General features: G+C 33.1%; 1 protein-coding gene across 1 annotated transcript in view; it reads left to right on the forward strand.

Moving 5' to 3' along the window:
* Positions 1-24013, forward strand: part of IA-2 (tyrosine phosphatase IA-2) — a 126802-nt gene extending 102789 nt beyond the window's left edge. The window contains exons 14-25 of the mRNA XM_067285529.1: positions 6594-6782; positions 11118-11263; positions 16839-16893; positions 18724-18871; positions 20149-20222; positions 20689-20766; positions 20837-20956; positions 21026-21192; positions 22749-22802; positions 22879-22943; positions 23014-23087; positions 23166-24013. Coding sequence (XP_067141630.1) covers positions 6594-6782; positions 11118-11263; positions 16839-16893; positions 18724-18871; positions 20149-20222; positions 20689-20766; positions 20837-20956; positions 21026-21192; positions 22749-22802; positions 22879-22943; positions 23014-23087; positions 23166-23237 — 1242 coding nt within the window. The 3' untranslated portion in view covers positions 23238-24013. The remainder of the gene's footprint in view (positions 1-6593; positions 6783-11117; positions 11264-16838; positions 16894-18723; positions 18872-20148; positions 20223-20688; positions 20767-20836; positions 20957-21025; positions 21193-22748; positions 22803-22878; positions 22944-23013; positions 23088-23165) is intronic.

A 24013-nucleotide genomic window follows, 5' to 3' on the forward strand; every position in this document is an offset into this window, starting at 1 on the left:
TATATAAACATGTTTAGAGCGCAATAATACTCGAATTATCTTCTCATCTTTATGAAAAAAAGTAAAATTTTTTATAAATTTAAAAATAATTTTCCATTTAAACCATCAGCGACAATGAAAAAGCAATTTTAATGCAAATTTGATGTTCTTTAATAAAATTATAATAAGTTGTCCCGGAAATTTATAATTGAAAATTTTCTAAATGATTTGAATGCCCCTGAGGTAGTTAAGAGTAAAAAAAGAGATAGCTAATTGTTTTAATATTTTAACATAGGAAAACTTTTCAGGAAGACCCCCTGCTGAATGAATGAGGTGGTTAAATCATTGCTGACCAGATGAGGTAGCTTTAAGAGTGAAAAAGGTAGTTAATTGTTTAAAATTACTTCCGAACAAATGCTAAATTGGATACATATATAATAAACAATACACGAGTAACATCTATTTGTAAGCATTAGATATTAAGGAAGACGATGCCCAAAGGGCAAAGATATAAATGATCCAAACAATAACAACGGATGGCATGATTCATGTGCAGCAATTCTAATACTCACACATCATAGTAGGATCATCAATTTATCTAAACACTTACCCCAACAAATTTATCAATAACAAATTTGCATAAATAAGAGCATTAATTAACAAGAAAACGTAAGAGTCGGGGGGAGAGAGTTAGAGCGTGAGTAGAATCGCCCTAGAAAGATGGCCTCACGACACACAGAGAAATACAGACACACGGTTTCACTATTAATGAATTATTCATATACGGTTACATCTTTAATAATTTACAAAATACACCCACGGCATGAATTTTTTAGAAAGATTTATAACTTTCGTGGCGTGTAATACATATTAAGGTTTGTATTGGGATAAGATACGGTTTCCTAAACTGTCACTCAGACTTTTCTGAATGTTGTAAAAGATTGGATCGAAAGTTCGATTGATTTCTCTGAAACGACCATCTGCCGACAGTCAGGTTATTACAGTAGATGGTTTAATATATATATATATATATATATATATATATATATATATATAAAGATAATATATATAGGTGATATTGTTTTCTTTTCTCATATAGTCGATAGGTGAATTAATAGCGCTAGTAAATCTTACTTTTATATATTTGAATATGAGGTTTTAACGTCGGTTGACGTAAATACTCTCTCTCCTTATTCTTCGAGGTATCTGAAGAATTCCGTGATTTTCATTCCTTGATCGAAATTTTCTTGGAATTCCCAACAGATAATCGAAAGGAATTTCTACAATACGTCGACGATTCTTCCTTGAATTACATCACAATTTAGTGATTGTATCTTTTAAGGTATCCTCTACAAGCGTTTATTTACGGGTAGGAATAGTTGTCCTATTTATTATTATTTTAATAATAATTTAGGTTTACATAATTTTTTTGGATGGAAGAAGATGAACGAGTTACTTTAGTTTTATGTCGAGTGGCTAGACACACAGACGAGTTGATACAATGTGTGTAAGCTTCTGTAGTTCTAAAGGCTTTCATAAGACTTAGTTAATAAAAATTGATTTATTTGCAGGTATTCTCTATACACGTATATTTACAGTACGAATTTTAGGTCTGTGTGTAATTCTTCCAAAGCGGTAGAAGGATGGGAAGAGTATCTTTTTTTTCTATGTTGTTTGGCTAGACACACAGACCTATAGTATGTATGAAACTTATACAGTTTTACAGGTTTACATGAAGTATCCGTAGGTATTCTCTATACACGTATATACGTTCTGTAAATTAAAATTCATATTTATATCATTTTTAAGCGATTGAACGTGGAAATAGTAGTTTCTTTCCATGCTGTGTAGCTAGACACACAGTCTAACACAATGTAACTAAGCTTATGTAATTTTAAAGGCTTTCACGAATTTCAATTTATAAAAATTATTAAAATCACTGCGTGGAGAAGAAAACAACATTTCTTTTTTTAGCCGTATAGAATGGATTTCTTTATACATTTTCTCGTTTCCTACAATTTAAAAAAGTGGAATATTTATTTATATTTTTTTAGAAATAAGAATTTCACTTCAGTCCAATTTTCATGTACGGAAAACAGAATTTAAGTCCACCTCCAACTTACATACAGGGAGAGAATTCTCGACAATAATTCTTGAAATTTTATTTTATTTTCCTCATAAATATAACTTTTATACATATATAATTTACTATTATTTCCATTTTATAAGAGAAATCTTACTTTTTCTCCGCCTCTCCCTCTATGTTTAATGAAATGTTTTCCTTCTTCATCCTACTCTCAATAGAGTAAACAGAGAAAAGGGAGCAAAAAGCATAAAGGGAGAAAAAAGAAGAGAGGATATTCGTCCTGTTTTCTATTTAACTATTGAATTTATAATGCTTTAATTCTTACGAATCAAATAAAATATACATTTAGTATTGATGAACATGATTCTTACTGATACAAAAAATAAAGAAAAAAAAAAGTAAACAGTTAGCTTGGGGATGTAAGAGACAGACAAGAAGAAATCACTGTTTGTTGCTTACTTATAGGAATAACATCCATCAATATTGAATGAGTTTTGCAAAGAGGATTTTCTCAAACATTTTATTATTAATTAATGATGTTTGCTTTTTTTATATTTTAAATTGATACTTTAAAATGTATCTTACATTCTATATACAAAATTTCGTCTTTAAATTCGATGCTGCTATAGTGACAATCGATGTACAGCTTACTTCTAAATTTAGTTCATTGTTGAAAGCGTGTTTTAAAAGTAGTGGGAAATTTATTAAGTTCATTTAATTATCGAGATTTAAGAGCTGGAAAAGTTGGCGGAGTAGGAAAAAAAAAATAAAGTAAAAGTAGTTAAAATTTTGGCATTTCTATCTCGTTCTATCGTTCCTTCTCTCTCCCCGGAAGAGCTATCTCTTCCATTTTCCAGTTTCGTTACTTAATGGAAAGGGAAATTTTCCGAAGCATTTCGAAATTTTGCATGTGCAAGCAATCATCGCCGAATTCTGTAAATGAGCAGACGTTTATAAAGAGACGGAAGTAATTTTCCTTCAGCCATTTGGTTGGCAAAGAAGAACCCCTCCGACTCGTTTGTAGCTTTTGAGAAAGTGGCAGATGGCGCGAACAGATGGTCGCCTTCACGAAACAAGTGCCTCCACGTGGCCGTGTTGCGTACTAAAGCGTGTAACCGTGTAATTTATTTTTAATCCCTACATTTCTATTAGGGGTTACTGTGTAATTTCTTTTTTCTTCCCCCGTATCAGTTATCCATAGATAGATTGGCTAGATTACTTTTCGTTGCCTCGAATCTTCATTGATATCATGTGTTACATGTCAGTGCTGTGATATATATCTTACGCCTTTATATTTTGGTATATATCGTGTTGTTGTTCATGGCTCCATCTTGTTCCTCGTGTTCATCTTACTCTCGTGTTGTTTTACCTACCTGTACGTAGCTAGTCTTTTCTTCTCGTTCATATGTTCATACAGCCTCTTACTCTGTGGAGATTTACGGATTAATTTACAATGTATATATGCTATAAGGGGTGCTCTATTAATTCTGTTGAAGGTACGTACCTCCTTCAACAGAATTAATAAAGCTAAAGAACTAAAACCGAGTATATTTGTGTTTTTTATACGGTAAACATTGATCCCGAGTAAATTGTAATACCTTTAGCTAAGATAAATATGGTTAAAACATTTTTGACAATTATAAATGGACTTTATGTATCCAATCTAGCTCTTATTACAGATGAATATTTGTCCTCTTCCTTCAAGCGTCCTAACGTATTTCCTTCCTTTTCTTCCCTTTCAAACCAGCCCATATTTACCTTCACTATACAACTCCCCAATGGAAAATTTCGGCATGTTTTTACCTCTCTCCACACAGACAGACACACACACAAACCAACATAATATAAAGCAGACATAGCAGAGGCATCGCACCTTATCTTTCCCCGCTTTGTTTCTCGTTCTGCTTCACTTTTATCTGACGATATCCAGATACAGTATAGAAAGTGCACCATCTACCATTAGTAAATGCGAAAAAAAAACGTTTTAAAAGTTTTCCCCCTCTTATACAAGAGAAAAGGAGGAGGAGGAGGAGGAGGAAGAGAAAAGGAAGATTTTAAAAATACGTATATATATCTACATATCTACATGAGACCAAACCCCGAAAATACATTTAGGTTCGCTTACTTGTTTATAAAAGACTGAACGCGATATGCACACTAGGTATCTCGACATCCGACAGGTGACACTCGGATCTCCTCTTACCTCTCTCTCCATCAAGGGACTCTTTCATTTTACTTCCTCTTTTCAATTAAGCCACCCCTCTTTCTCCGCCAGTACTTGCACGCTACGCTAGAGAATCACTGACAATAGAGATGTGAGCTATTTTTCTACCTGGTAAGTAATACGATACTACAACTCATTATGTCTCCTGTTGCCTCACTGAAGAGGCAGACCTTTAATTAAACAACTTTGAGAGAGAGAGGGAAGGATGTATTTTGACCCCTTTTCGTATGGGTGCTGTCCTCGGGTAAGCACATGTCAACACATCTACAGTCAGATGTATAGGCACACACACCCGCACACACTCTATATATAAGTTATATCTAGAACCTCGTTGGTGGTGGATAAACACCATATTTAAATATTCGTCTTGAAATCACAGACATAGCCAGGGGCGATAAGTAGTTTTAGGTTATCTACAGACTTGATTGACGTAGTGTTATAAGGAACGATATGCTTAGACGACAAACACCAAATCTGTCACTGAAACCGGAATATTTTTGTTGTTTTACTCCCTCGTAAACATATTAAATCGATTTTTTTTTTTTTTTTTTTTTTTGCTATCTGGCAGGAAACTGAAAGCGTTGAAAACAACGTTTCTACTGTTTAAATTTATCAGACGGATTCGTTCCATGAGGCCTATTTGAGGCCTACTTGTATACGTTGGGGATGCAGTCGTAGGCGTGCACATTGTGTGCTATATACATACGATAGTTATTCGATGCTTTGTCTGTTTGCCGTACGTGCTTGTGTGTTTTATGTGTTTGCCGTATGAACACGTGTGCCTGAGCCCTGCGTATGTGTTCTTTGTGTAAGATGTTTGCTGTGTTTTCACGTGTTTGCCCTCTATAATAGATATATACGTGTTTTATGTGTAAGAGCGCGCGTGTACTTAAGTAAAGGCATTTATATTTCCTGTATATTTGCGCAATATTTTCGCATCCTATGTGTTTTTTCTTGTATTTTTACCACCTGCAAAACCTCAAAAATATAATTTCACATCGACTTTCATTCAATTTAATATGTAATTAAACGAAATCTATCGTTTAATAGAGAGCACGCATAGTGTCATTATCTTCATTAAGAGTGTTGCTATTCTATATTGTAAAGACAATTTCGTTTCGAGATCTTCAATTAGCCATTCTATTAATAACTAATGCACAGTCGAGTTTATTAAATTTTAATTATTGATTTATTTAATTATAAATTTTCGTCTCTTCCACGATTATGTTGTAACCTAGTTAACCCTTATCGATATTGACTTAAGGGATACATAGCTTTTAAAGTTTGCTTTCGAGATATTTACGTGTTAAAATGTTGGAAAATGTTACAGAATGAATTATGCTAAGTAAAATAAATCGCTAGCCCACGTCACTAGCGATTAACATTGGCGATATCGCTTAGAAGCGCCTGCTCTGCTCTAATTAAACCAAAGTTTTGAGCGTTGTATTCAATATATAGGAAATTTCGGCAAAAATCGCACCTTTTTTATGTTTTTCTATAAGTTAAAACAATAATAAACAATCCGTAATTAAATTCGTTGCCTTAATTATCGCTAGAAAGGTTTAAAGTCTTGTTCTCCAAAGTGCTCAATTAAGGTAATTTTGTAGGATTTTCGTAAGTGTGGTATATAAAAATTTCATGTTCTACATCCAGGATAGTAGCGTATCATCACGTGGTAGAAGTTCTCACTCGGTAAAAGGTCAAAGTTCACCGGCTAGTTATCCCAGTTGCCTAAGAGGATGCGACAACATCGTTCGATCGTCCTCTCTCTCTCACAATTCCAACTCCTGTTGCTATAGCAACAATTCTCTTCCTCCGAGCTATGTTTCCAACGACATCCATCTTTTCCTTTACGGGTGACGTCACTTCAGGATTATCGAATTCCTTAAAAAAATTATAACACAGGATAAATTAGTAGATATTTCTAAATGTTGGAATTGTCGCTTTAATGAAAGTACAGAGCAATTATTATTTGATATTTTTTATTTTTTTTAAAGGGGGGAAGGTCGTTTCTGCTAGAGTGGAGGATGCAGCGATTTGCGGTTTTTCCTTTGCCATTTCGCTACTATTTTATCGCTCGTAAAAGTAACCTTAAGGTTATACAACTGTAGAATAAGTATGTCGTTAACAAGACTTTGTGTCACATTAAGGTCGACATTTACTGTCGATATGACCAAACCGTGAGGAGGGTTGCAAATTCAACTTCAATAAATTAAATTCATTGTCATTTTATACTAATTTTAATGTCCGTTGTCCTCTAGTCGATGCTTATTTAAACTTTATTTTTTCCTTACTCCGTTCCAGACGAAGTTCGAAGTTGTGAACAAGACACACGATCGACGACTTTTCGTTTTGACCTTTATCCTATGTGGACTGATCGTGGGCATCGTGGTAGCCGTCGCTGTCGTGTATCTGGTGCGAAAACATGCCAAATCCAGAAAAAAACTACAGAGTTTGGCCCATCCGGAAACGGAAGCTAGCCAAGATTATCAGGTGAGAACTTTTTTGTTTATGTGTGTTTTTAGTATAACGAACTTCAAACAAACAAAAATATTTGCATGCCAGAATACGCTTTGGTATACTAAACACAATTTCCAATACCGTCTACCTTCACAAATCTTATTAAATGAGCCACACGCATAATTCTATGCTCTCCCCCGTCTGTTCGTATGATAAGAAGGATTGAAGAGAAAGAGAATTAGCCAATTCCCCCTTTTCTTTACGTCCAAAACCTTTGCATTTCGTGTCCTTAAGTGAGTTAGAGGCGTCTCCTTCGAACTCTTTCCCTTCGTCTTGTAATTACATCTACTTCTTGTTTCTACTTTAAAGCTCCATTTGCTCTGACTCGACTACCGATAATTGGGACTAATTTTCTAACATTCCCCTTTAATAGAATGTATTTTGTTTATTCACGTTTTACTTTCTTGTATAAATAATTGCGTATTCTTCATCATAAAGGTATCGATGTAAATTCGGCTCTAGTATTAATTTCCTACTCTTACAGTCGCTATTCGTTACTTTAGGAAATACTGAGGACGTTAACAGTGATTATAAACACTTTTCAGCACTCGGCCTATGAAGAATTTACACAGCTTTCGGCTCGAAATGGTTCCAAAATTGCTCGACCTCCATCTAAACTATGAACTATAAGTGTAGGCTGATAAATTATTACTCGTTAGCTACATTTTCTCTTACTCGATTCCTGGTAATTGGCACTAATTTTCTAACAGAATTAGTTTGTATTCGCTTTATTTAATGTTATACACGCGCTTTTTCCTAATTTAGATTAGGAAAAGAAGCTCTTTCTTACATTAACGAACACAAAAAATTAATTTAAAACATCTTTCAATAGATCTATCATAAATTTTTTTCAATAACCAAACAATTTTAGTTCGAGAAGACACCCTTAACATAAAACAATAAGATTTCTCTTAACAGCAGCAGAACAAATTACAAAATTCTAATAAATTTTTCCCCGAGCAAAAATAAAAGTAAGAATTTCTTCAAGAAGAACTGAAAGAAGGAAGAAGAAGAAGAACGAAGGAAAAAAAAAATGTCAGAATTGGTGGAAATTTTCTTGATAGACTTCGAATTCCTGGTAGAAATAAGGTTTCTAAGAACCTCCAGTGGGAAATATTTTCTTAATGGAGACTTTACAAAACCTAGAAGTTACTAGATTTCTAGCAATTCTTGATTGAAATAAGATTACTTTCTGCAGCAGGGAAAAAAAGAAATATCATTTCTGATGGAAGAACATTTTTATATTAAGAAAAAATATATCTTAATTTATACGAAGTTACATTTTCTATATATTAAAAACGAAGAAAAGAGTAAAATAAATCACATAAAAGGCAATAGAAAAGCACTTCTATTTTGGTATTGATAGTGACACACCTGTTTATGTTAATACAGCACCACATAAGTAATTCAATTGATCAGCTTCACAGTTTTCACACTTAGAAAATGTCAGTTTGAATTTGTTATCCCCTATGCAAACTCCTTTTAAGAGTCTATTTTTTAAGAATAAATCGTAATTGAAGTAATGGAAATGTCTGTTAAATGCTGCACTATTTAAGAGAGGATTTCGCTCCTCCAACCCTCAGGAAAAAAAAGAAGAAGAGTAAAAGGATTACTAGAGTTGTACTGATCCTATTTTCGAACCGGGGTTGGCAACTCTACGCCAGGAACGTGAATTAAAATCTATTGGATATCTGTCGAGTCTTTTAAGGATGGTGTAGTATAGTCGTTTGCCCGTAGAGAAGCGGAAAATTGGCTGCAACATTTCTTGTTTTACCTTCCAGCTAGAAGATTTTTGATTTAAAACTCATATTTTTTTTTTTTTTTTTAATTTTCCTCTTCTGATGTTCGTCCCCCTCCCTTTTTTTTAAAATAAAATCAATTATGATTTTGGTAACAGCATTAGTACAGTTTCCTTTCTTCGACCCTATTACACGTACTAAATGAAATTTAAATTTACATAACTTTGTAAAGGAGGAGTGATACGTTTACTCTACCTTGTAATGATCCATGTAAGAAGGTTATTATACATGATATATGTTTCTGGATGTACAGTACATTATATTTATAGTTTGGCGAATTCGGAGATTTCCATTTTGTATTTTCGAATATTTTCATACTTAAAACCGCAACATCACGCAAGTTTTTCTAACAAACGACGGAGACTGCGATACATCAAAAGTTGAAGGCTATCTCTGGAATTGTTTAAGGTGAAAGATGTATCAAAGGTAAAAATTATTCGAATAAAATCAAGACTACATTACACTACCTCAAAATTCCAGGATTCAAGTTAGTTTTTTTCCCTCAAAATGGAAGTAACTTCATGCGAATAGTCCGAAATTAAAAGAACCACGATATTTTTTCCTATTTTTACTATATGCCAATTAGATTTTCCACGTTAGAATGCATATTTACTTATATTTTATCCAATTGCACACAAGAGCAAGGCATTTTTTAAATATAAAGTAGCGTGCGTGACACACACTACGAAACATTTGAAGCGGTAAAAACGGGACTAAATATGGCGGATTGACGACTATAATACGCTATTGTATACATTTAGCAATTGTAATATCAGATTAGCAGAACTAAATCATTTAAGTTTTATTATTAAAATAAACGTTACGTAGTAATTAGTAGCGCTCGTCACTTAAATTTGGAGAAAAATTAATTGTAGATATTTATTTTGTTAATTATTCGTATAATTACGTTACTACAACAAACTCACTCACTAATACAGATAAGGATTTGAAGAACAATGAAGTATTTTATGTAATTTTATACAAAAATGGGGGTATTTGTTTAGCCTATAGTAACGCAACGTACAATAAACAGCGTGTAAAGCAGTGACAGCCGGATTAAATATGGCGGATCGGTAGTTTCAATGCGTTGCCCTACTCGTCTCTGTAGGAGCAAAATACAGTCTAGCCATTTGTCTCCAAAAACAGAGTCATAAAACGTCTGCATCACTTAAATTTTGCGAAAAAAATTAATTGCAATTATTTATTTTGTAAATTATTCACATAAAAACGTTATTAGAACATTTTCAACGAATATTAATCCCATTAACCTAGCTAAAACAAAGAAAATTATAGATCCCGTACACAAAAGTAGCGTAATTAAATTTAATTACTGTTTATAAATAATTTATAACAGCATTTTCCAATTTTATATAAAATAAAATACAAGAAAAAAAATGATAGAAATATATTCATGCATTTCACCTACATGCATCCAATATCTGAAGTTCTGGAGCTTCTTTTTTTCTTTTTTTTCCCCCTGTCTTTCTTTCTTGAAAGGAAACTGTTGGAAACTCATAGGAGAATTTCCACTATAACCTTTCAGAGAAAGAATGAATAAATGCGAAAGAAGCTTATGATGCACTATCAGAAAAGCTGTAGATATATAAAGTGCGAATTGAACATTTATGTGAATGAGAATAGAGCCGAGTCCTGAGGGACATTAACAGAGACGGCATCAAATATGGCTCATATGTTATGATACCAAAACGATCAGCAACAGTTCTGTTAGATAATTCCTTAGCTGCATTCGGTGATTTTATAAATTGCTAAAAGTTGCAATTTTCTCATTGGTAAATCGCTTCACTTTACTCTCCAGTCGAGCAATTTATACAAGAGAAAATAGGTTTTAATTGTGGTTTTATGGCAGGTAACGATGGAAAAACGTATTATTTTCAATTGTAAGTTGAAAAAGTCACAAATAATTAAGCCGTTTTGGGTGTAAGTAACGATGAAAGATGCAGAGATAAAGCAGAAATTGGTGAATATTGATAGCGTTAAAACGATCGTAACTACGTTTAAAATTTTGTAAATTTTCTCGTGTTTAAGGGTGTTATCTGAATTTTAAAGCTGGGTAGAAGTCGAAAACCTAATTAACTATGCCAGGACTTGAAAGGAATTGTTAAAACTTACACGTTTTAGACTCGGAACTTTCGGGAGACCCCGCGCGTAACCGAATTTATTCTTGCCATTTATAATATAAATTTTAGTAACAACGTAACGAAAGTTCACTTACTAACTTCCGGTAAAGATTAGGGCTCAACAGGATGTTACGTTTTGTTGTCCGGATGTCCAAAACAGGAAGCTTATTTGGTATTGCAACCCTCGCGTACTGTTATATTCTACGACGCTATGTCTGCTTTCAGGTGTTGGTTTCATTGGTTGTGGTGTTGCAGTACCACTGATGTAAGAAAGGTAACGGCAACGTTACCCTTAACGTTACGTTACGTTACGTTTTATCGTTAGTGTAACTATCTACCGACAATGCTCAACGGTAGTATTATTATTTCAGGATTTATGTCGTCAGAGAATGGCTAGCAAGTGCCACGAGAAACCGGAACCCATTCACGTGATACAATCGCCAAAAAGAGTCAGCAGCCTATCACAGAGTGAAACGTCTCAACCTAGCCCCTCCAGCCGATCTTCCACCTCCTCTTGGTAAGTAGTGCCATCTCGTAGGAGGGTTTATATTTATTTATATTAACGATATCTATCGATATAAACAAACAACGAAAAATCTATCAGTAAGATGCATATTTTTAGTATAATCTTTGATAAATTCTTGCTGATTTAATTTCATATAAATAAATAAACATTTCGAGAGATTTAATGAATTTCTACCTCGTCCGCACTCATTTAAATCCCCCACTACGCTGCTTCGTATAGGATTTATACAGGAATCATTCAATCCTTTCTAAAGCCCAATCACTTTTGCCATTGATGTTTGAAACATGACATCTTTATTGCGTCTATCAAGTCGAGATCACGCAACTAATTCCCTCGTATACGCACCTTTTTCTTCCTCATTCTCGTCGTGATTGTTGGGGGGAAAAATTAAGTTTCATTCATTCTGGATTTCCTTCTTACATCTTTTTCTATCTTTCACCCGATACAAAGAGCTAGCGAGAGAGAAAGAGAGAGAGAGAGGATGAAGCACAAACATGTCGGAAAGGGATTTTTGTAGACAAGGGTGAGAATCGAGACACCTGCAACCGAACATTTTCATCTCCGCCTGATTCCAACTGGGTAGATATTCTAGCCAAGTAGAAAACGTGCATCAGATCCTTTGTAGCGTTAAGATATGTTGTTATAGTTAGCGTTTAAAATTCATACAATAACAAGAGACACTCAATTTTTTTTTCCTTTTTATTTTAAAGGACAACTGCATTAACACAGGATTCGTTTCATCATCCGAAACTTTCGTTAGATGAGTTTGTTAAGCCCAAATCTTTACTAGTTTTGTTTCTGTTATAATATAGAATCTTTTTACCTTCATAGCACCGACACAAAGTAGAAGATAATTCACTTTGATGATGTATGATCATTGATTTATATTGAGATAGACCCTCATCAGTTACAGTTCCGGTTTTATATTTATTCCTTTTTATCCACAGCGTTATAATGCATACAGAGTTCATCTACTTAGTTACTTTTATCGTGCCGAAAGCGTGCATTTAGTTAGGATGCTAGCTAAATTCTTCAGTTATAATGCGTAAACAGCTTATTTTAGATCGATCATTTTGTTTTAAAGTAAACATTTTAGAGTAGAAACTTATGAATTTTAATAAACAATGATACCCAATCTTCACATACACACTTTTCTACTGTTCAGTCGCTAAAAATAAACCCTGGAAAAACTAAAAACTTAAAAAAATTCTTTAATGTTAGAGTATCCCATCAAATGTTTAACCTGTGTTGATGTCAAATGATAAATATCTTGTAGAAAATCATGCATAATTTATACATTTTTAAAGGTATAAGTGAAACGTACAGATAGACATACAGACGAATTTAAAAGTAGAATGCTTTATTTAGTAGTTGATTAACTCCGAGGCTTATGTACAGTACACATCATCTGTTTGAGATATGAAATTTTAAATATGCCCCTATATAGTTTGAAGGGTTATTTTATGCCTGGTGCCTTGATAATTTCAATTAAAATTATCTCAAAATTAAAATCAAGATCATTCATTGAGAGTAAGTCTGTTGTGTGCTATTTCCATTTGCATCAATTACTAACGGAGGGACTATTGACATCATTCACTTACCAACCATTCCATTTCAGCAAAGTAATTCCTGCCTCAGAGCAAGAGCACGGATTGAAATAAGGCACAAATACTACTTATTTGCATAGAGCGTTCCGTTTCGAAAAGATGGAAAATAGAACAGGAAGATAGGCTTGGCAACAAACAGGGTATTTACACCTTTAGAAGTGCAGAGTGTAAACAATGACGCCATCCCGTATCCATGGTTACCACCCCAATGAATTTACAGTCTGAAACGACATTTATACAGATATCTAAGGGATCAAAGAGACTGTATCCAACAGAAAAAAGAGAGGAGGGGAAGAGGATAGGGGAAAAAAACTACTGTCAGGAAGCACTCTTTTGCCAAACATGTTACTTCATTGGATTGTAACATGGCTTCCAACCTTTGACAAAAGAGATGTATCACTCTTTAAAGAAGACTTGGTGCGAATATTGACACATTTATACTTGATTCTTTACAGTTACTTCAGTTGGTAACTATTGAAATAATTGGAAAATAAATTATAAGATTGAAAAATACTAAACTTCGCCTATATTTTCTATCTAATTTACAAAGAAAACAATATTAAAACATCACAAATTTATACATTTTATGTAAGAGGAAGCGGTAAAATAACTCTAAATAATAAATTATCATTATTTTTTCTTGTACACAAAGCAAAATAAAAAATATACAGTAAATTCTGCTCATAATCACGTTTGGGTGTGTACAGAATAGCACTATTTTACATCCTATTTACGTAGAATTAATGCCTTAATCTACTTACGGATCCTATAAAGAATAATCTTTCAAACTTTATGCTTTATACACGCATTCTATAGACGAAATGTACAATCAAATCCCCCCAAATTTAGTTGTTTTCGTGAAATTCTGGCCATAATTTTACCGGAAATTTCCAACAAAGCTCGTTCTCTAGAGGCTAAAATATTGAAATTAATGTATTGTCCGTTGTAAGGATAGACAAGGATCAATCTGTAAAGCGTGCATAAACAATTTCGAACTTAACTTTTAAAATAGATCTATCAATAATTAAAGAAACTTTCATTTAACATAATTCGTAACATACAAATTGTTTACCACACTCAGCAAGAGGTATAATTTCTCATAGTTTTAATTGCATCCCATATACTTTCCTGTCAAGCATATCATCACATTTATTACAAGAGCGATCGCAACTGTTCATTTTCACATCCGCTCTTCCTACTTATCATACATAAACTATAAAGAAAGTATGCACCATACTTCACAAACGTCATAATCATCATCATCATCATTGCAATCATCTACATTTAATTAATGTTTCTATCAATTAAAAAAAAACAATAAAACTTCATTTTTCATCTTCCTGCCTACTTATTATAATAAACTATAAAGCATACACGATACTTCACAGACATCATCATTACAGTCGTCCACTTTAAATGTTTCTATCATCTAAAAAACGGTTTAGTTGATCATTTTTCCTAATTCTCTACCCATTCATCATACGTAAAACATAAAGTATGCAATAGTTCATCATCATCACTACTTCTAATATCTGAAAAACGATGCGGTTGTTCATCTTTACATCTGCTCCATCCGTACTGTACAGCATGAAGAAAGTATACAGTACTTCACATCATCACAATCATCCATTTCTGAAATGTCTAACATCTAAAAAACAATTCGCATCATCTGTAATTACTTACTACATCTTACATAAAATAGCTATGATTAGATATCGCATGTTTATCATCCACTTCCGATGCTACTGTTTATCTTCTGCCCAATCCTCAATCATAAAGCGTAAAGAAAACACGCAATACGTCACAAACCTCATCATCATCATGGCAATCAACTACCTCTAATGCCTCTATCGTCTAAAAACGCAGGGGGGAGCGAAGGGAATTTATTAAAATTGCAAAGACAAATTATAAGGTACGTCAACACACGCCGGAGCAGTACAAGAAATTACATCAACGCATATTCCCCTCACTCCTTTAATAATAATTTTGCATTCCATGATTACTCGATATTAGATTTGTTGAATGTTTTGCTCAAGATGCTCAACCTGATGTATAAATTAGAATAAGGGGGCGGAGGGAAAGAAGAGGAGGAGGAGGGGGGAAGGCGTATTAGCGAAGCAGTCGAAGGAATCTTGCCTCGGACACCCGAGATGTAATTTCGTAGAACGTTTTCTATACACACAAACCGGAGGGAAAAAGGTAAAATAACGAGTTTTAATTTCCCTTGAATTATTCTTTATTCCCGTAAACAACGTTACGTTGAAATGTAATTTTTTTTTTCTAGTTTTTTTTTTCCGTGTTTAAAATGGAGAAAATTTGTTACTGAACTGATGATATAATTTCGACCGAACGTTTTGTGAAATAGAAATGAAAACGAAAGTGTTTCAGGTCGTCTTGTGTTTTTCCCCCTCTTTCTGATTTTTCCTTCCGTTTTTTCTGGTTTTTTTTTCATTCTGTTTTCTGCCTGTTCCTACTGTTGTTCTGTATCTTCAATCTATTTTTCTGTTTCTTTCTGGTTTTTCTGCTACTGTGTTTTTCATTGTTTTCTGTTTCTTCCTTCTGTTTTACTGTGTTTTTTTTAAATACCGTTTTCTGCTTCTCTTCCTACTGTTATTCTGCACCTTCAATTTATTTTTCTGTTTCTTTCTTTTCTTCTGCTTCTTCATCCCGATTTTCTGCGTTTACATTCATTTTTTAAATGCTTCTTCCTTCTATTTTTTAGTTTCTGCTTTCCTCCTCTTCCTCCTCTTCTTCTTACTGATAAAAATTAAAGTTTGGAAAATGTTTTCGGGTCGATTTTCCTGAAAGATTTCGGGAATTGTGACAGTGAAGACAGATTACAAAAAACTTAAAGTACAGTTGGGAATGTCGTGCTTGTTATAGTGGACAAAAGAACTCCACTCACAGAAAGAAAAAAAAAATATATATATAAAATAAAAAATAGATGGAAGAAAATATTTTTATTGGAGTTTCATAGTTTAATAGGAAGATAATTTATTTACAATTTTTTTTAAAACTCTATTTATTTTTTTACCGGATTTCGAAGAGAGACTTTAATATTTATATACATTTCTCTGCCTCTTTCTTTCTCATTTAGTGTTAAAATAGTTGTTTAAATTTCCAACAGAATCAGTTAGAACCTTATTGTAGAATTTAAAAGGTGTTAAAGGCACGTTCACAGTTCTCTCTCACTTTCTATCTTTAAGTGAAAATTGGGTAGTAAATGTAGTAAAGTATGAAAATACCAGTTTTTCAACTTGTTCGTTCGGTAAAGAATGGTTAATTAAGTCAGAAAATGGATGGGATTTTAAAATGCGAACACGCACAAATAGATTTTTATCGTTTACAAAACTGTTCAAAGTAGCACAGGGGGTATTAAAGCATAAGGTATATTTCTTGTTTTCCATCCTCCCATTTTAAAAGGGAGGACTGAGAGCAAGAGCAAGGGAGAACAAGAAAAAAAAAGGAGAAAATCTCGAGGCTTTAACAAGTTGAAAATATATTTTAATGCTTTAATTATTTTCCTTTTTCTGTTTCTTTCTCCTCCTCCTCCTCCTTTTTACAAAACTTTGTTTTCAAAAATAAGATATTTTAGTCTGTTTAATCTAACTGATTCTTCATTCTAATGATGTAAAATTTCTGGATGTTTTCTTTAAGATTGATGTATTAAAAATAATTAAATTTTAATTGAGTTTTTATGACTTTTATAATGTATTTACTGCTGTATTTTTCGAAAAAAATATAAAGTAATCGCTGAGATTTTTATTGCTCGCTTCAATTCTCGTTGATGTATACGAATGATACACTCGTATATATATATTTTGATCAATTCTCCTTGTCAGGATTCTTCGAACATTCCATGTTTCAGGATTTTTTTATTTATTATAAATAAAAATCTGAGTTTTTGAGTATGTTTTCAATAAGATTTGTATTAATATGCATCTTTTTTATGCTTCTAGGAGCGAAGAACCGGTTAGTTCCAACATGGACATTTCAACAGGTCATATGATTTTGGTAAGTGATTTTTTAAATAATTATTTATGCTCGTAAACGTGACACAATATCTTTACAAATCCACTTCCATTATCTACCCATTAAAGTAGATATAATTGTAAAAATATACACACTGTGGCCATTACTCTCTACCAGAAAGATAGAAAAGTATTATAGTTTTCCTTTTGGTATATTTCTGTTATGGCTCGAAATCGCTTTGCAGTTCCATTCACTTAACTAAAACCCTCTCTTCCCCTTTCCATCTTCGAATTAATATTTTATAAAGTAATATTTTACTGTTGTCAGACGATACCACACAGTTCAGTTTACTGCTATTCATCTCTCACTGACGGATGAGAAATGACAATTGCAGTATTCTCAGCTACCATATTTCATTAAATCAACTTTTCTGCTTTCTTTGCTTGGTCTGTCTAGACCCAACCACTAATAAATCTAAAGGAAAAAAAAAGAGGAGAAGAAGAGGAGAGGGAAAAGTATCATTCATATTTCTGAAAACTGTGGTGTGGAAAGAGGTGCGGTTTACGTTTTTAAAGTGGTGTTAAAATATAAGATTTTCATTTTACACCTATTAAAATTGCATTTTTTCGATTGAGGGAGGACGTGCTAGTGATTAATGAGTCGAATATCGCATTCATTTTAATGCTCAACCCTTTTTAAAGCATCTAACAGATTTTTCGGCGCGCGAAATTAATTACAATTTGCGGCTCTTCTAGTAGTTTTTCCTCAAATTTAACACCAGCTTCGTATATTATCCACTCTAAAGAGACCAATTCTCAAAAATTTAAAGTATTAAATCAGCATTTATATTAAAAAACCATTCCCTACCAGTTTACATTTTTTCTTTTTTTTTGGAAAGTTTTAGATACGATAAACAAGCTTAGTAGGGATGACAAAGAAAATAGATTTTCTTAGCATCTAACGCTTATAACGAACAATCAGTTCTTGGAATTCTTATTATAATGAGTTCATTATAGGCGTCGGGCACATCATCTTCACCATCTTCGAAGGTTATCCAACTTCCAGAATTTAAATTCCGGTATTATATTTCAGACTTCGAAATTAAGGAATTCATCTCGCTAGGAGACACTTATTGACTTTCGAGGAACTTAAAAGAAGAGGAAAGAGTAGAAGAAGAAGAAGAAAAAAAAAAAAATCAATTTGACTTTTAGTTGCTATTCTATCAAAGGAAAATGCTTCCCTTTGACGACGTCCAATTATTTACCTAAATTTCCTGAATGGTCTGAAAACTTCCATCAAGCACTTCGATAAGTATTTGTACCCCATCTTTATATTACTTCCAAAATAGTGTTGATAGGAAGGGAATCAACTTTTAAAAGCGAAGTAGAAGTTGTGAGCTTCCTCCTCCCTTCTACTAAAACTAATCTTCGTTGGGAGATCTTTTCTGCAAGAGGATTGGATGGATACAAGGCTATTTATTTTCTTTTAATAACGGCTTCGGGGTGTGTTTGCTTTGCAGAGGTTAATGAAATTGAAAATCACGCCGGTCTCGTTCCCCCCTGCCAACAACCTTCTTTGGAGATTCCTTTGCCTTAATAAATTAGAAGATAAGTGACTTGTCGAGATCTTTTGGACCTCATAATAAATTACACTTGTCATTCGGAGTGTTGCCATAACATTAAATAGACAAAAATCGGGGATATTAGCGAAACGTTCCACAGCCCTGACCATGATTAAAATATTGATGTGCTTTTTTTCTTATTTTTTATGAAGGTAGCGACATAATTTTATAGGAAGATTATTTAAAATTTATTAAACTTTTATTTTTTCCATTTATTTGCTTCATATTAAATTTTTTTTCTTGTCTTCTAGTCATATATGGAGGATCATCTAAAGAATAAAGATCGCTTGGATAGAGAGTGGGAGGCTCTGTGCGCTTACGAGGCTGAACCTTGTTCCACCGCTATTGCTAATTTACCACAGAACGTCAAGAAGAATCGCTATCCCGATGTGGTTCCTTGTAAGTTAGTAGTTTGGATATATATATATATATACGTGGAAACTTAACAGTTCACTAGTGCCCTATGCGGGTTGTTATAGCTACTTCCCAATCTTTCTTTACTTAAACGTCAAGCTGAATGTGTATAGTATAAAACCAGGAAACTAGAATGATTTTAAAGGCTTTATATTTCAATTTATCATAAAGAGTTAAGACAACATTTTGTTTCTGATCGTATCCACAATTTACGTCTTACATTTTTCACAAGTTATATTTTATAGGGGTTAAGATGAAGGGACTTTTAACATAGGAAGCTGTACGTAGATTTAAAGCACATAGAATACTCTATATCTACCGACGATGCAGAATGCTGTAAACATAGTTCTGTATAAATTATTGCATACACAGCACTAGAAATCCACAATTTTTTTTTTTAATCATGCTATTCGGGCGCCATTTTAGAGTCATTTATCGTCGCCAGTTTTTATATCTTTCATTATATGTATACAACATGTATTTATATATTAAAACATCCGAAATTATTTTGTCAGAAGGCCGAGATGGGTTGCGTTAAGACTCAATAAAGCGACTAATTTGCTAGGCTGTTGGCGCCCTAATCTGTTATTAATAATCCTCCTCAGGCAGAGGGCGTCAAGTAGCGCAACCGGACATGATTAATCGTATTTTCGATTAGTTGTGTCTAGATAACGGAGATGACGGTGTTGCGGTTACTATACATCACAATCTGTCACACTATCTCCGTATTTTGCGGCCGCAAATACTTATCGTAACATAATCTCTTTATACGTCTTCCATTTTTTTTTCCTTTTATATTCAGAAAGAAAAAAAATAATAAATTAATTTAAAAATAATTATTGCGATGATTCAATTAAAAATCAGAGTTTTAATTATGCGCTAGTTTCCCTCAATTTAACGCACCTCTCGATGATGGAAGAGGAGTCAGCGCGTTGTCGCTGTTACGGGGTTTGTTACCGGAGTCGGAGGAGGCGAAGTGTGACTTTTTATTAGTTTAAGGGGGCTAAAAGTATAAAAAATTCAACTCGAATTTATAAAATTGTGTTCAATCCCTACCGCAATCTGGATAACCTCCAGTCATGTGCAAAAAGCACCGGATCTATCGGAAAATATCAGTTGGAAGCTGCTTAAGAATCTTAAATTTTAAGCTTTCTTTCCTCGTATTTTCTTTATAGAATATCGAATAAATAAGAAAATAGTCTTATTTATTTATAATGACTGTTTATTTTTTTATTTTTAAATAATTGCATTGATGTTTCCAGACGATCATTCCCGTGTCGTACTCAATGATCTTTCAAACGTCTCCAACGAAGACTACATAAATGCTAGCTCAATTGTAAGTATGGCGATTCTTATCTATATACCCTATAATTCATTGTAATACATAGGTTATTTAACAATCTCAGCTTGAATCGATTGTATTTTTGTATAAAGCAAAGGCAGTCAGTCGTCCATGACAGTACAAAAGGTTTCCATTGTAGCATAATGCGTAGGAGACAAACTTATCTCTCTAACTATTGATGGAAAAATGTTCTCCCCCTTGGAGACTGACTAAAAAGATATCTCGGAGATGTAACCAGAGAAAATATATATATATGTATATCAAAGACAAACTCTCCTACGTGAATGTGGGTGATTTGATTTATTGTATCTTATGCATCTGACGGTTGTTGAATAGGACGATGCGTGTGTATCAGCCACTCGTATACTTGAAATAACACAGCTTTACTACAAACATCTCAAACGTTCCAGCATATTTATTACCGAATTATCTAATTTTCATACGATTTTTTTAACTCTAGACCGATCATGATCCGAGGAATCCCGCTTATATCGCAACGCAAGGTCCTCTTCCGCATACAGCAGCTGATTTTTGGCAGGTATGTTTCTTAACTCCTTAAACATTCTCGTCATTTAACTCAGTTACGCTCACGTTAATGCGTTTTAAAGATGATTTGGGAGCAAGGAAACGTTGTTATTGTTACCTTAACCCGTCTGATGGAGAATGGAGTGGCCATGTGTCATCGTTACTGGCCCGAAGAAGGGAGCGAAGTGTATCACATGTATGAGGTAAGATGGGATATAGATTTTTAGGGTTTATAATTAGATACTAGTTAACTTGATTTATATATTGCGTAGGTTAATTTAGTATCCGAACATATTTGGTGTGACGAGTATTTAGTACGTAGTTTCTACTTGAAAAATCTGAAAACATCGGAAACTAGAACAGTCACGCAGTTTCATTTCTTGGCATGGCCCGAAAATAACATACCTAGCTCGACTAAAGCCATCTTAGAATTTCGAAGGTAAGAGTATATTTTTCTTCAAATTCTCTTAATAATTCCTCAGAGTAACGATTTCTAAGCAATCGGAATAAGGGGGAAAAAGAATAAGTGAAATAAAACAAATTTCTATGGATCCTATCACGTTACAGTCACGAAATAATAAATTATATTTTCTCAAGACAGTTCGTCTCAAATGGTATCTCCCATTTAACATTTTTTTCCATTTCTCCTCTTGCATCAACTATTTTATCTGCAAGCCACTAACAATTTTCCCCTCTTTGCCTATCATTTTTGTGATTGGTGCAATTTTGATCTTTGACAAATTGCATAGTCACAAAAGTGATGGGTGGAGAGGGGTTTCTCTTCAATTCTTGGAGGAACATCTTGGAACCGAGCCTATCTCTATATCTTCCTATTTCTCTACTTTCTCCCTGATGTACTACTGTTTCCAGCGTTACAGCCAGAACATCTACAACAGAATTTCTTTCTTTTTCACAAAAAAGAAAGAAAGGAGACGTAGAATCCTACAAGGAAAAATTTTTCTAATAACCCAGAAAGGAGGAGAAAGTATTCGGGATTCTAGGTTAAGATTATAACTCGAAAACCATTTTCTAAAAGTAAAAGGACCCATGAATCAATAAATGAAGATGGTTTATAATGGAAGAGAATCTCCAAAACGACAAAACCCAAAGCGTACAGATTGCAAATAACTAAGATATTACCTTCTTTGTGCACGCAACCAGGTCGCTAGTCAAACATAAAATCATTTATATTCAACTTATATACGTCCATAAATTACCCGTCCGTAGAAAGTGCCCACTTTCAACAGGAATTTAACAAAATTTATGGATATATATGAAGAATTTTCAGGGATTTTTAACAATCTGATTCAATTGTTAACATATTAAACTATATTTTCATCTTTAAGTCTCTCTAAAAAATTATTTTCCTCGTGTTTTTAGACTGTCTTAAGTGCAATATTTCTGTAATAATTGTATGCATGTTTGCAGTTTTTCAGCATTTCCATAATTTTTCCAGGCTCTGAAGTGCTTCTTTTCCCTTTTATCTATCAATTTTTGCTGTCTTTTTTTTTGAATTTTCCTCAATTTTTCGACAGAAGTGTTTCTTTTCTCATTTTTCTGTTAATTTTTGTGGTTTTTACATATCGTTTTCGCATTTTTTCAATACTGTAAAATGTTTCTCTTCTATTTTTCTGTTACAATTTCTTTAATTTTTGCTATTTATTTGTACGTTGTAACTGCGTAACTTTCTTTTAGAAGTTGTAATATATTAAAAATATAAATTTTTAATAAGATACATATTACATTTTTAATGTAATTTTTTTATTTTCTCCTTATTTATTTACAATATATATAGAAACATATATTATTTACGTTGTCCTCGGGCTCATTATTATTTTTTTTTCAGACTTTCTGTGCATCTTTCCAATGTTTTCCTTCTGCTGATGATATTTTTGTTTACATATTTATTTATCATCTTTTAATATTGTGTTTACTCCGCTTGTTGACTTTAAGAATTGATTTCTTTTTGTAATTATTTCCTTCTTTTCTTGATAGAAAAGTGAACAAGTCGTATCGAGGAAGATCTTGCCCCATTGTAGTTCATTGCAGGTAAGTAGAGAGACTTGAAATTCTTTAAAAATTAATAAATTAATTTAAAAATAAATTAATTTTTAAACCAATTCAGCGATGGAGCTGGAAGGACTGGTACATACTGTCTCATCGATATGGTCTTGAACAGAATGTCTAAAGGTAGATTGACTTCAGAACAATTGTATTTAACTATTTACACTGAAGTAACTGTTAAAACTTACGTACACAGGTGCTAAGGAGCTCGATATAGCCGCTACTTTGGAACATATCAGAGACCAGAGAGGAGGAATGGTTAAAACAAAGGTAGATTATCGTTTATTATGCAAAAAACCTGCTTATAACCACGAATAATTAATAAATTTCGCATTTTCTTATCTCTAGGCCCAGTTTGAATTCGTTCTAATGGCCATAGCCGAAGAAGTTCACGCCATCTTGAAAGCATTATCGCACTAAAACAACGGTATTCGAAGTCAAATTCTATAAAATAACCCGGAAATACTAGAGAGAAACGACTGCAAGTCTCACGGAATATAAAAATTAACCCCAATATCAGTGTCACTATTCTAATCCTTCCTCCATCAATAACCGACTTAAAAACTATAATCAGACAATATAATTTCGTTCGAAATCCCCAAACAAAAAGTCCAAAAAGCAGAGCACCGAAATAAAATTACAGATAAATCTCTTCCCCTGTTTCTATCTTCCACCACTAGATGACAAATTGTCGCTGTCGACACATGTTCTGAGGGGGGAAATCTACAAAAAATGATGATTAAATATAATAAACCCGCACTTGAGTCCTGATGAAAAAAACAATATATATATATATTTAAAATGTGTATTTTTACCTGTTAGTTTATATTTTTTCGTATATCAATGAGGCAAGATACCGCAGAGCACACTTACAACATTTAATTTCTCCTCTTCCAACTTATCTAACGGCTTAATTACGTTCTAAATAACAAATTTAATTGTATAAAACATTAATTTAAACTATAATTATATTAAGATATTAATATGTTAACCTGTTAACACGCTATCAACACTTCTTCCACCGCTTCGACTCCTTTAAACGTTACCGTTACGGCTTAAAAATGTGTATAAAAATGTTATTAATTAATGTTAAAGTTTATAATATTGTACATATAAGATGTAAAGAATATATTTTACGAACTGTTAACGCAATTAATTAATTAATTAACTCGTAGGTGTGCTCTGCAACATAAAAA

This window comes from Centruroides vittatus, unplaced genomic scaffold, assembly GCF_030686945.1.
Source record: "Centruroides vittatus isolate TY-2023 unplaced genomic scaffold, ASM3068694v2 scaffold_2707, whole genome shotgun sequence".
Taxonomy (NCBI): Eukaryota; Metazoa; Arthropoda; class Arachnida; order Scorpiones; family Buthidae; genus Centruroides; species Centruroides vittatus.